This window comes from Episyrphus balteatus, chromosome 2 (genome assembly GCF_945859705.1).
Source record: "Episyrphus balteatus chromosome 2, idEpiBalt1.1, whole genome shotgun sequence".
In the NCBI taxonomy this organism is placed as follows: Eukaryota; Metazoa; Arthropoda; class Insecta; order Diptera; family Syrphidae; genus Episyrphus; species Episyrphus balteatus.
The window spans coordinates 93251786-93263918 of NC_079135.1; the positions used below are offsets into that span (position 1 = coordinate 93251786).

Here is a 12133-nt window from a genome sequence, read left to right on the forward strand (position 1 = left end):
CTATACACATTTATGAAAATATATATATAATTAATATTTACAGACAGCACACATTATAGCCACATTTATGTATATTTATTTTTGTTATATTATACAAAAATATGCTTAATATTTTTTTTTGTTTTTTGTTCATCAATTCATTAGTGTCGGTGAAAATCGGTATCAGACTTTTTTCGAGTTAGTAAGTTTTTTTTTTTTTATTATATTGAAGTAAATGGAGCCTTATTTAGATGTTGGTTTAAGTATTTATGCAGGTTGGGCGGTTAAATTAGAGATTTACATTCATTAATGAAAAGCTTTCCAGGATTTAATGAGTCCAGAAGGACGAAACTTCCCAAAACTATTTTACCAACATTCACTTTACTGGGCAAAATATGGCTCATAAAGCTTAAGTATAAGAAATATCCATCCAAAATAAAAAAAATCTATTACATTTTTAAGGATATAACACTTTTAAATAAGGTCTTAAGCATTGTTTCCATGTTTACAGTAAAAATCCTAAAACACCCAACCTGCATTTAAACGGATTGAATTTTATTTATTTCTGTTTTTAAATCTGCTTTACAATTGTACAACATACATAATTAATTTATAAAATATATATATTTATATTTTTGTTTTGTTTTAAATATTTATACATTTTTATCCTAGATTATTAACACTAATTTTGAATACAATTATTTTATAAATTTATCATTTTTTACTATACACAATTTTTTACTTTATATTTTATTTTATAAATATACATACAGAAAAAAATAATTAAGACAAAATTAATTTTAAAAATTAAATCAATTAAAATTTATAACATAAGTGTTGTTTTACAACAAATCAAAAATTAAATAAAATACTTATTAAATAAATAAAAAATATACACATCATGGGATTTTAAAATATTTATTCTTGATTAAAGATTTACATCATTTTTAATTATTGTTTTGTTTTAATAGTTTTTAGTTTTTTTTTATTTTGCGATAATTCTCTGCGTTTTTTTGTATTTTCTTTTTATATTTTCTTTAAAAGCGGAATTTTAAATTAAATTTTATAAATTTTTTTTTAAATTATTTTATTTTCATTGCATTAGAGACTTAAGCAAAAGCAGAGAATTCGCAAAAGCTTTTCTATATTACCAAACCACACCTTCATTTAACATATTTTGCGGTTCAGAGAAATTGCCAGATGTCATAAATTCAGGTGATCCGCTTCGGGGTCCGCCACCTATGCCACCGCCTCCACCACCATTGCCCATTATATGATCTGGTGGTGGGCCACCCGCACTAGCCATGTTCATTGATTGTGGGCCGGCTTGATTTAGGAAATTTGATTCAGGTGTTAGACCGAATTCACTAACCATGGGTATTGGTCCGGAATGATCCATTGGTCCACCTGTAAGCAAAAAAAAAGAAGAAATAGGTTTATGTTTAGTTAATTTGTATAAATAGATTTTAATTATGAGAAATCAAGTAAGATTGAGTTTTTTTTTTTATTATTATTAATTGCAATTTGAGGTGTTTGATCTTGTTTTAAGGTTCCTATATCACTATTTGACCAGTGCCAATAATTTTTGAAAAAAAAAAAATAAACTATTAGCAGCATTAGGGGGTTGATAAAATTTAGGATAAATGGTATATGAAAAGGAAAAACTAAATTGCCCACAAACAAATTGGAGGAAAGGGGGTGGGTGGACGAAAAAAAGGGGTGGGTGTCAAAAATCGTGTTTTGTTACTATTTTTGTCAAAAGTAGACCTCCTATCAAAAAAAGTTAAATAGAAAACTTGTAGATACTAAAAATGTCTATAACTTTTACTCAAACCATTTTTTTATGTAACCTCAAAAATGCTGAGACAATTCAAAAATACGATTTTTTGGTTTTTATTTTTATCTTTTACAAAAATTATTGGATTTTAACAAAACTTGGTAAAAAATTACTTTGTTATGTTATTTACCTATTATAAATGTTTTTTGAACAAAAAGTTAATTTTTGGATTTTTGACGAATTTAATTAAAAAAATAGTTACAGAAAAACTTTTGATTTTTTAAAGTTTGGAATGCAGTTATTTAGATTCAAACCTTTTATTTAATATTATGTAGAAAAACTATACTTTTGTTTTAGAAAATATAGAAAAAAATTGGAAAAACCAAATTATACTTTTCGAATGGCCTTCGACCTTCTTAATTTGAATCTAGTATTAGAATGGCTCGTGCAAAGTTTTTGAGATATCGAATTTTGAACTTCCAAAAACACTGTTTTTGTGATGTATATCAATTTGCTGTAAGAAATTGCACCTTGTTTAAAGGTTTTTACTTGCGATATGGGAACTATATAACAAATTATGCATTCCCACGAAAAAAGTTGAGATAACAATCAGACATGACATTACGATGATAGAGAATGCAATGACTGTCTGTCAGTCTGTTTAATTGACTTGGTCTATGAACTATAACAAGGTCTATCTTTGATGAAAAAATCATTTGAAAATCATTATTACCGGTACCTGCCATAGAGCCCCTTTTTTCAAATCTGATTTTCTGCAAAACTGCTAATTGTATTTCAACGAAAGTTTTTATACAAAAGCATTTATATAATTTTAATATAAATAAGAAATAAAATTTTGAAAAAGTAAGTTTTTGGATTTCTAAAAAAAAGTTTGAAATTTTTTTTTTGAAAAATAAAATTTTCGAAAAAAGGACATTAATTTATTTTTCAATTTTGGCTTTAGATGTGGATTTGTGATTTCCACAAAATGGCATACCAATTTTATTTTAAAACTTTTTTCCTTTAACTTTAGATATTGTTTTATTGCTTAAAAAAGCGAATTTTATGTTTTTTTTTAATTTTGTTTTGTTTTGTTTTATAGGAACTGTTTACATTTGCTATGGTACACAGCGAACCGGAATGCACTTTTTAAACTACAAATTAAAGTAAAAATTGGCTTAGGGAGTAACAAAATGAATTTTTCTACAAATTTATTTTTTTTTTTTTCAAATTACAATTTCTAGGTCTAAGACGGGACACGATTATAATTCGAAGTAAGTTTTTCGAAGTAAATTTTTAGCGAAAAAAATTGTATAAAATGCAACTAACTGTAGCTAAAACGTAAAAGTTGCGAATTGTATTTTTTGCAAATTGCAGGTCTATGTATAATCCAATGCGCAGCTCGATTTTCTACCTTTCTACAACTCTTCACACGAATAGTGTTGAAAAATGTGTGAGCATGCTCTTTCATTTGCAACTATGCGAAAATTTGCCAATATAATGCTGTCATTATGCAAGAGTGATTTGTATGAATTATAATGTATAAAAAAAGTACCAAGATCAAAAATATTGTTTTTCCGAACAAGACTATTTTTAAATAGAAATATATTGAATTTGATAATGAAGAAAAAAATAAGAAAAATAATAAAAAATTATTAAAATTATACTGAATTGTATTGAATTTGTGCAAATAGCTTTGCAGACCGTTATCGCATTTGCAAGTTTTGAAAAAATTTGATTGTGAATGATTTGAAACCTTTCGAAATTAATTCTAAAATTTTTGTGGCAAGGAATTATTTAATTTTTTTTTTTAAATTCTATGAAATTTTAAATTATTATGAAACGCTTTGCGGTATTAGCAAATATTTTCGAATTTGATGTTATTTTAACTTCACAATTTAAGATTTAATTTGAGAAATTATGATACAAACAAATCGACAAGTGCTTGAGTTAGATCATTTGCGAGTCAAAACATATATGAAATGCAGTATACCTACATTTGCGAATATTTTTTTGACACAGTTAAAGTCTCGAAAATTTGCAACTATCTAAAATACTCCCTTATATCTTAGTAATTAATATTTCAGTGCAAAAATGTAGACTTTGTGAGGTTTGCATCCGTTTGCAACAGATAATATCTCTTAAATTTGAAGGTTTGCGAAAGAAACAAAATCGCAAATCTGAAATCTTCTTTGGAGATTAAATAAAATATAAGTATCGCAAATCTCACTGCGAACCATTAAATATGTTTTTGAAAAAAACTGCCAAGTCTGCCATCTAATTTGCAAACATTATCATACCATTTCTTAATCTTTAATCGTCAAGCATATTATGTCAAAACTTTGCAGCATAATTGAAAGTTGTCTTATTTTTGATGCAATCTTGTACTCGTTAAGTTATAAGTATGTTTTGAAAATTCCGAAGGGGCGAAAGTTTTTGACCAAAAAACCTCAAAATTGCAAAAAACAAGTAAAACTTAGCATAACCTACTATAAAAATCAATTTATTCAAAACAAGGGACAAATGAAATGTTGCCAATTTAAAAAAAAAAATAAGTTTAAAAAAAACTGTGATACATTTCTCACAAAATTTTAATCATCAACTTTATTCTTCTTCTCATTAGATTTATATACGCCGCAAAGTAAACTTACAAACTCACCTGGTGTATTAAATGGCATTGGTCCGCCAGGGTGTCCCGGAAAAAATGGTCCATCATGCGGATGAAATGGTGGTCCACCATAACCAAATTCAAATTTACCATCGGCACTGAAATAAGGGAAACCCGGAGGTCCATCATCCATACCGCCTGGTGATAAATTCATTGGGAAACCGCGCATTTTTCTCGCTCCACCAAAGAATGGCGGTCGACCCATGCTAGTGATTTGTTTCATTCGACGTTCTTTTGATCGTTTATTTTGGAACCAAACCTGTAATAAAAAAAATAAGAAAGTAGTTAAATATTAAATTGACGAGTGCGGAAATATCAAGAATATGAAAGAAAATGTACATATGAAGAATAAAAAATATCATTTTACTACTTCAACCGCAGTTTGTTTTAACAGGGCCGGAATATAAAAATTACAGAGTGTTAAAGTTACTTAGGCGCTTTTCTATAATTTCTTTAAAATTGAAGTTTGATTGATTTTTGAGTGAAAATTTCAATTTTCGAAAACGAATTTTGTAGAGTATCGATTCTTCAGAGGTGTTCCTAAAAATAAGTTCCCTTAGGCGCTTAACAATGATCAATAGGTTGAGGTAGTTAAGGAAAGAGAAATTAACCCATGAACGGTTTTGAAAACAAAACTATAATCAGGGCAAACCACAAAAAACACAAAATTGAGTACTCAAACGTTGAGGCCCCTGATCAAAGGGAATACTTTTTTTTTATTGAATTGCGGAGGAACTGGCATTTAAAATATTTTAATGATCCTTCTCGCCCTTTTTTTTTTATATAAGAGCCAGTGTAAGTGGCGCGAGTCGTTTTTGAAAAAAAGATTATAAAACTTTACGATCTTAAAGTCGATAATTGTTCTTTTTCTGCGACAAAAAGAAATACACAGAACAGAGAAGAAACAAGGGATTCCATTGAAAACGCAGCATAAGTCAAAAGAATATTATCGCGATTATGTTCGGATTATGTCCGAAACCTCAATTCGATGTTGAAGATTATATTCAGAAATCTGGAGTTTTCTTTTCTCCATCTCAACGAGTCGTCATCGTCATTTGGATTTGGATGCGATGCGCAACGGTTGGTCATTTGGTGGTTTCTTCATGCTGCACCAGCTTCTTTTTTTAATATTTTTTTTTAATGGTGCATCGAAAATGTTTGGTCTGATTTACGATCATTTTGTGGTCTTTTTTGGTTGTATATGCCTCCTCTATTCTCATGCGTATTATAGTTTATAGGTTATTTGGTGGTAAAAGAACAATTTTATTTCCAATTCGTTCAACTTAAAAAAAAAAAATGATTCAACAAAAAATTTGATTTATACTTTCGTTTTTTTTTTTTTTTTCAAGTTTAATCGATGTTTTTAAGTTGTGGATGACAAAATTCACTATGACAGATTTTCGATGGATAAAAAGTAGGTATTTGATAGAAAAATTTTACTATGGAAGTAAAACAAAATCGAAGAGGTATTGAATTATAAGGCTGAACATGCGAACAAGCCAAAAACTTAACAATTAGAATAAGAAAAATACGTTTGGTGCGGTGAACCGATTTGAAGTGATATATTCTTGTAGATTTTTGGTCATGGTGATAATCTACCGACTACAAAAAATAGACCCCTAATGGTTTTAGGGAAAATAAACTCATAATCTTTCAAAACAACACGGAGAAAACTTTAAAAAAATCAATCAAAACATTAAATCAAACGGAGTTCGTCATGGTTTTTTTGCGACAAATGCGCAAAAAGGGTATTCTTAGTTTTTTTAAACTATATATTTTATTAATAGAATAAAATTTAAAATAGAAATACAATTTCTTGTGTCTGGATTAAGGGTTATCGCTACCTGAAAAAGTACTTACATAAAACTATTTTGGTTCAGAAAAATGCATTTCGTAAAACTTAAAAAAACTGAATTTGTACTATTTTGAAGGCACTTTGTGTTTTTTTTTTCGAAGTAAAATGTATGAAATACTGACAAAATTTTATCGGCGGCGATAAGATTTTATTTTTCATAATTTGTGAAAAAAAAAAATAAAAGAGGTATTTATCTAACAATATCACCATTATTATATTTATGATCTAAAATAATAAAAAAGAAAGAAATATCATTACAATAAACTAAAACTTAATATTTAACAGAACATCCTTGTTTTTTAACACAATTATTATTTAATTTCAATGAATCTTTTATAAGATTTAGAAATGTAACACATTTAAAGTATTACATTTTAATAAAATTTTGGTGTTACCTTATTTGTAACCTAAATTTTTAAAGAAATTACTACAAAGTTTTTAACAGTGTAGAATTGGCAGTGTTCAATAAGATGATCTGTATCCGTGGGGAAACCGACGAAGTTACGAATACCAGAGTTACGGGCGACAGAGTTACGAGCGTCAAAGTTACGCGAAACCGAAGTTACGAAAAACTAGAGTTACGAATTCTAAAATTATGTTAAGTTATGACATGTGATTTTTAGGTTGACAACAATTGCGAGGAAGGATATGGAATTATGGAAATACAAACAAGAGATTAACATTTTTCTCATTGGTCAGAACTAAATGAGTAAAGCGAAAATGGGTGTTATTTAATCTTGTAAAATTTTGATTGGATAGGTATAGATATACATATATGGTTTTGTTTTTGTGAGAAGATCGCAAAAACGTTGAAATAGAAAAAAAAACTTAAGTATACTTATGTAAGTTTTGGGGACATAATTAAAATTAACTTCTTATTTGTCCAACTAATATTGCACCTACGTATCCATATTCTTTTATTTATGTTTCCATAGTTCCATATCGTTCCTCGCAATTGTTGCCAACCCAAAAATCACATGTCATAACTTAACATAACTTTAGAATTCGTAACTCTAGTTTTTCGTAACTTCGGTTTCGCGTAACTTTGACGGCCGTAACTATGTCGCGCGTAACTCTGTTATTCGTAACTCCGTTACCATTTCGTATCCGTGCAATATTGCAATATTCAAGTGATAAGAGGCCTGTGTCAACTGATAAATTGAAAGAGGTTAAGATAGGTAATTTCCTTTGGTGGTAATTTACTCATGAGTAGATGATTAGTAGATCTAGTACCTACTTCAATCAACGTTATGTTCTTCTGCTCGAGTAAATAGGAATGTGTAGTTGTTGTACTAGATTTCTACTCATGAGTAGTTTTTGAAAACACATTTAAAATCTTTTAAGATACAAAATAACGAAATCTAAGCTCATTCTACGAACATCATTTTAACTGGAAACAATTAATTATAAAATAAAAAATAAGATCACTGGGTTAAAATTATTGGCTTTTCTTACGACCAACTTACTATTAAAAAGCCTGCTGCCTCTTGTCGACCAAAACTATTAAAATCTGACTCCCACACTAACCGCAGATGGAAATAAATCTTATTCAGATAATGTAAAGCTTTTTTCTAACCAAATACGTTCAACGCTTTGAACTGTTTTTTTTTTTTTTTTTTTTTCAATTTATCAAGATAGACGTAACTTAAAACCGCAGCAATGTCTACATCGCATTTGGCGCGAGCCTTGTCTTAACAAAAAAAAAAAAATAAATCTTGAATCCATTTCAAGACAATCATTGCCTGACTTAACCATCAGTTGTTCAAAATGTGAGATCATTTATTTAACGATCTCGATCTACATAAGTTAGTTTTATTTGAAGGGGAACTTTATAAAAAAAAAAGAGGGAATTAAAAACAAAAACAACATCTAACGACTTTTTTTTTCTTTTAAAATTTTGAAAGTGGCGCCAATATAATGTGTCATGCGTGGTATGTAGAAGTTTGACGTCTATAAAACAAACAGAATGAATGTCATTGTTATGACTTTGATTTAATATTTTTACCATTTTAAAAATGTCAATCGTTATTCAGAAAAGGAAATATCAAGGGCTTCAAACCGGATATGGAACTATAATTAGCCGTTAATGGTCGATTGACACTTTCGTTCACTTTTCCTGTCAAGAAATTGACAGGTGACAGCCATTCGAAATAGTTGTTGTTGTTCACAATAAAAACTACTTCCATTTTTAAGAAGCTGTATATACATTACCGTTGAATATTTGATGTTGCAAATTTGACGTTTCACCTTTTTTTTGACATTTACTCTTCAACTATTACAATTTTTAATTAGAACAATTACAATTTTTCTTTAAATTTTAGCCGCGTTCCTTTGGAACTAATCCTACTTATAAGTGCATGATGAGTACCTTGATCTAGTACTACAATTAACACATGACTTTCTGCTTGAGTCGATAGGATATGTAACTGACAGTACTAGATTTCTAGTCATGAGTAGACTATCACCTCCAACGGAAAGAAGAATTTTTCAACTAAATTGCCTTACAATTATACCGAATTCAAAATAATGGCTTTATTATTACTTTCTTCTATAAGAAATTCCAAAAAACTACCTTATAGAAAAATAAGTTGAAAAACTATCACAAATAAATATCGAAAACTTCCTATACCTAATTTATTCGAAATTGATTCGATAAATTCGTTCCATTGCAGAAAAACGATTTAGCAAGAAATTCACCTTCGACAATTTTATTTATCACCTTCGTGATAGCGTAATAGCTTTTAACGTCTGAGTTCCACCATCACACAAAAACCAAAAGAAAAAATTATAAAATAAAATAAAAAGTGCCATTAAAAGTTAAATCCTATTTTTCATTCACTCTTCTCTTCTACTACTATGGTCAAATAGTTGAACTGTCAAAATTGACATCCAAGAAGAAAAATGTTAATTATCTAACACCCAGGAGGTGGTCTCTGTGTGGCAAGCTGGATATATGGCATTCTATGGCTGGATGGCAGCTCATGTATAGTTAGGTTCCACATAATACTTGAACTCGAAGACATTCACTCTTGTGGTGTGCGGATACGGCGCAACGCGGTCTAACCATTTCATTCGATTTGTAATGAATTCGTTTCGCCATATGTCGAGAACGTCATGCCTTTTATTTGTGCGCTATAGCAGAAGAATAGTATATGAGGCAGCAACAGCAGCAGCAAGGTACCCATAACGACTTCGTAGGTACGAACTTTCAGAGCAGTACAGGTATGGTTTTTTTTAAATGACAGTAAGTATATTGGTTGTAAGGTTACCATTCTATCAGTTAGTTTCACAAACCGATATGGTTCTTAGGATTTTAAAAAAAGTAGTAGATCTAATTTAAAGTAGTAGATTTAATTGAATGCAAATATCCATTTCAGTGTTTTATAACAGATTATGTCAGTTTGTTGCTATGAAGATCTACTGTCCCTTATAGGTGGTAAACTACTCATAAGTAGATGATCTAGTACATTTAGCAAGAACCGCGTGGATGGGAGTGGCATTGAAAGCCGCGTGCCTTTGCAGGCTGCAGGCCTATCATGAGTAGACGATTAGAAGTTCTAGTACAATTAACACATGATCTGCTGTTCGAGTAAATAGGATGATGTAGTTGATAGTACTAGATTTCTACTCATGATTTTTACCAAGGGAGATATGGTAACCATATTTAAAGAGTAATTCACAACTTTTCTAGGTGTTATTTAAAGATTCTTGGATTGGTCTTCATAATATAAGAAGAAGTATAACATGTTGAAAAGAAATTGAATGGGTAACTTTGAGGTTAATCTTTTTTTTTTTTAAACATCCGCATCATGTCTATATAAAGAAACATACAGGTGGCAATGATGGCGGAGGTTCAGTTTGTTGTTCTTGATGATAGCCGCATGATGTTGTAAGATCCCAAATGAAAGTTCAGGGTTTGTTAATTCGTTGGGGTATAAGTATCCTAATTTCTTTTATTTTTTGTTTTGTTATTCTTCTGTGGTTTCCCTCATTCTTTACTCTTTATGTGGTTTTTGAAATTGACTTTGCATGACGTTGCAAAAACTGTCAGAGTAAACGCCCTTCATTTATTTGTGTGGGAAGAGACCGACAACAAAATTGTTTACTTTCATTTACTGCCGAACTGCAGCCGTTTGACTTGGGTTCCAACCCTCATATCTATTGTTTTCTTTAAATAGAAAATTAGTCAGTTGTTTGTATGGTGCTCGCCAGCCATTATTTATTATTTTGAAATGATTACTGTTTTTCATAATTGGATTGCTTTGGTAACGTATGCAATGCACGGGAGAGATCGTGAGCATAAAGATGGAAAGAAATTGAGGTTTAAAGTGCGCTTTAGGTGAGTATTTGGTGATTTTTTTGTAATTGTAAGTATATTATCTTTTTAACAGAAGTGTTTTTATTTGGGTGCCACTTAAAAAAAATTACCTGTTTTAAATGTCAAGAAGCGGTTGTAATGCTTAGACTTAGTTCTACTCGTGGTAGATTGGATTTTGAGGTTTTCTATTTGTTCTCCATTTAAACAATACTGTTTTCTCCCGGGCGCCACTTAAGAAAAATGTATTTTACTTTGTTTGAAGAACTAAAAATTGATAAAATTTTTAGACGGCCAATCTATAAATTGAATAATTTTGGAGGCTTTGTCAACCAAGAGGCAGAAGCCTTGAAAAATATCTACATGGTGAGGAATAAATTTGGATCTAGAGCCTCCGTCGTGATAGTAAATGGACTTACCATTATGCGACGGAGCACTAACTTTTGGTTTATTTTTCCATGTTTTAACAAAAAAATTTTCTACCGGGCGCCACTTTAATAAAATTTTTTACCTGATATAAACTTGAAGAATTTATTCAAGAAGTATGGCTTAGTTCTACTTGTCACTTTGAGTTTGTTGTTTAATGTTTTTCTCTACTTCCTCTTTTAAATAAGTTTATTCAACCTGCGGCACCACTTAAGAAAAAAACATATCACCTTAATTTCTAACAAGTTGCTGTTGCAAAGCTTTTACTTAGCTATACCTACAAAGATTTGCATTCTTCCATTCTTAAAAAGAACATTTTCACTCGGGCGCCACTTAAGAATATATATGTAGTTTATAGTTCAACTTAAATTGAATTTATAAACTGATTCAAATCCTGAGGTCTAAATTCTCTTAATTTTTGTTATTAAATGATTTATTTTATTTCCTCTTTAAAAGGAATTTTCTGTGTTCTTGCAAACATGAGGTGAATTTCACTTATTTATTTGGTTTTGTAGATAAAAGTATTGCAATATTCTTTCTTTACAAAGCGAGTGTGTAGTATTTTTAACCGGGCGCCACTTAAGACGAAATTCATATGACCTTTTCCTTCATTTTTTGATTAATCATTTCATAGTAGTTGCAAAGCTTTTACTAGCTATTCATTTCAAAGTTTTTCGCTTTCATTCTTTCTTAAAAAAAAATATTTTCACCCGGGCGCCACTTAAGAAAAATTTATTTTACATTATTTAACTTTAATTTATGAACTGATTACAGAACTGAGTATTATTTTCACACATATCTTAAGTTTTGTTGTGCAAGATTTAGCTTGATTCTTTCTCAAACTGTATTTTGTATTTTTAATTGGGCGCCACTTAAAAAAATATTTTTGTAACACTTCTTAAGAACTTTGTTGGATAAGTTAAGACTGAATTCTTTGATATTCTGGTGAAATATTTTACTGTATGCGTTTTTGAACAAGAGTGTCTTCTACCGGGCGCCATTTATGAAAAATATTTTTATCAAAAAAAACTGACCGCATCAACTCAATTGGATAGTTTTAGTTAAGTAGATTTGTTTATAAAAGTTTGAATAATTCTTTATCTTTACCAAGAG

General features: G+C 29.7%; 1 protein-coding gene across 3 annotated transcripts in view; it reads right to left on the minus strand.

Moving 5' to 3' along the window:
* Window positions 1-843: 843 nt before the first annotated feature.
* Window positions 844-12133, minus strand: part of LOC129911197 (LIM/homeobox protein Lhx1) — a 92960-nt gene continuing 81670 nt past the window's right edge. For 2 of the 3 annotated variants that reach the window (XM_055988913.1, XM_055988916.1), the window contains exons 6-7: window positions 4416-4683; window positions 854-1386 (exon numbers count right to left, since the gene is read on the minus strand). In XM_055988913.1, the coding sequence (XP_055844888.1) occupies window positions 1127-1386; window positions 4416-4683 (528 nt within the window). In that variant the 3' untranslated portion in view covers window positions 854-1126. Of the gene's footprint in view, window positions 1387-4415; window positions 4684-12133 lie in introns of all 3 variants that reach the window. The other variant, XM_055988914.1, reaches the window with a different exon arrangement.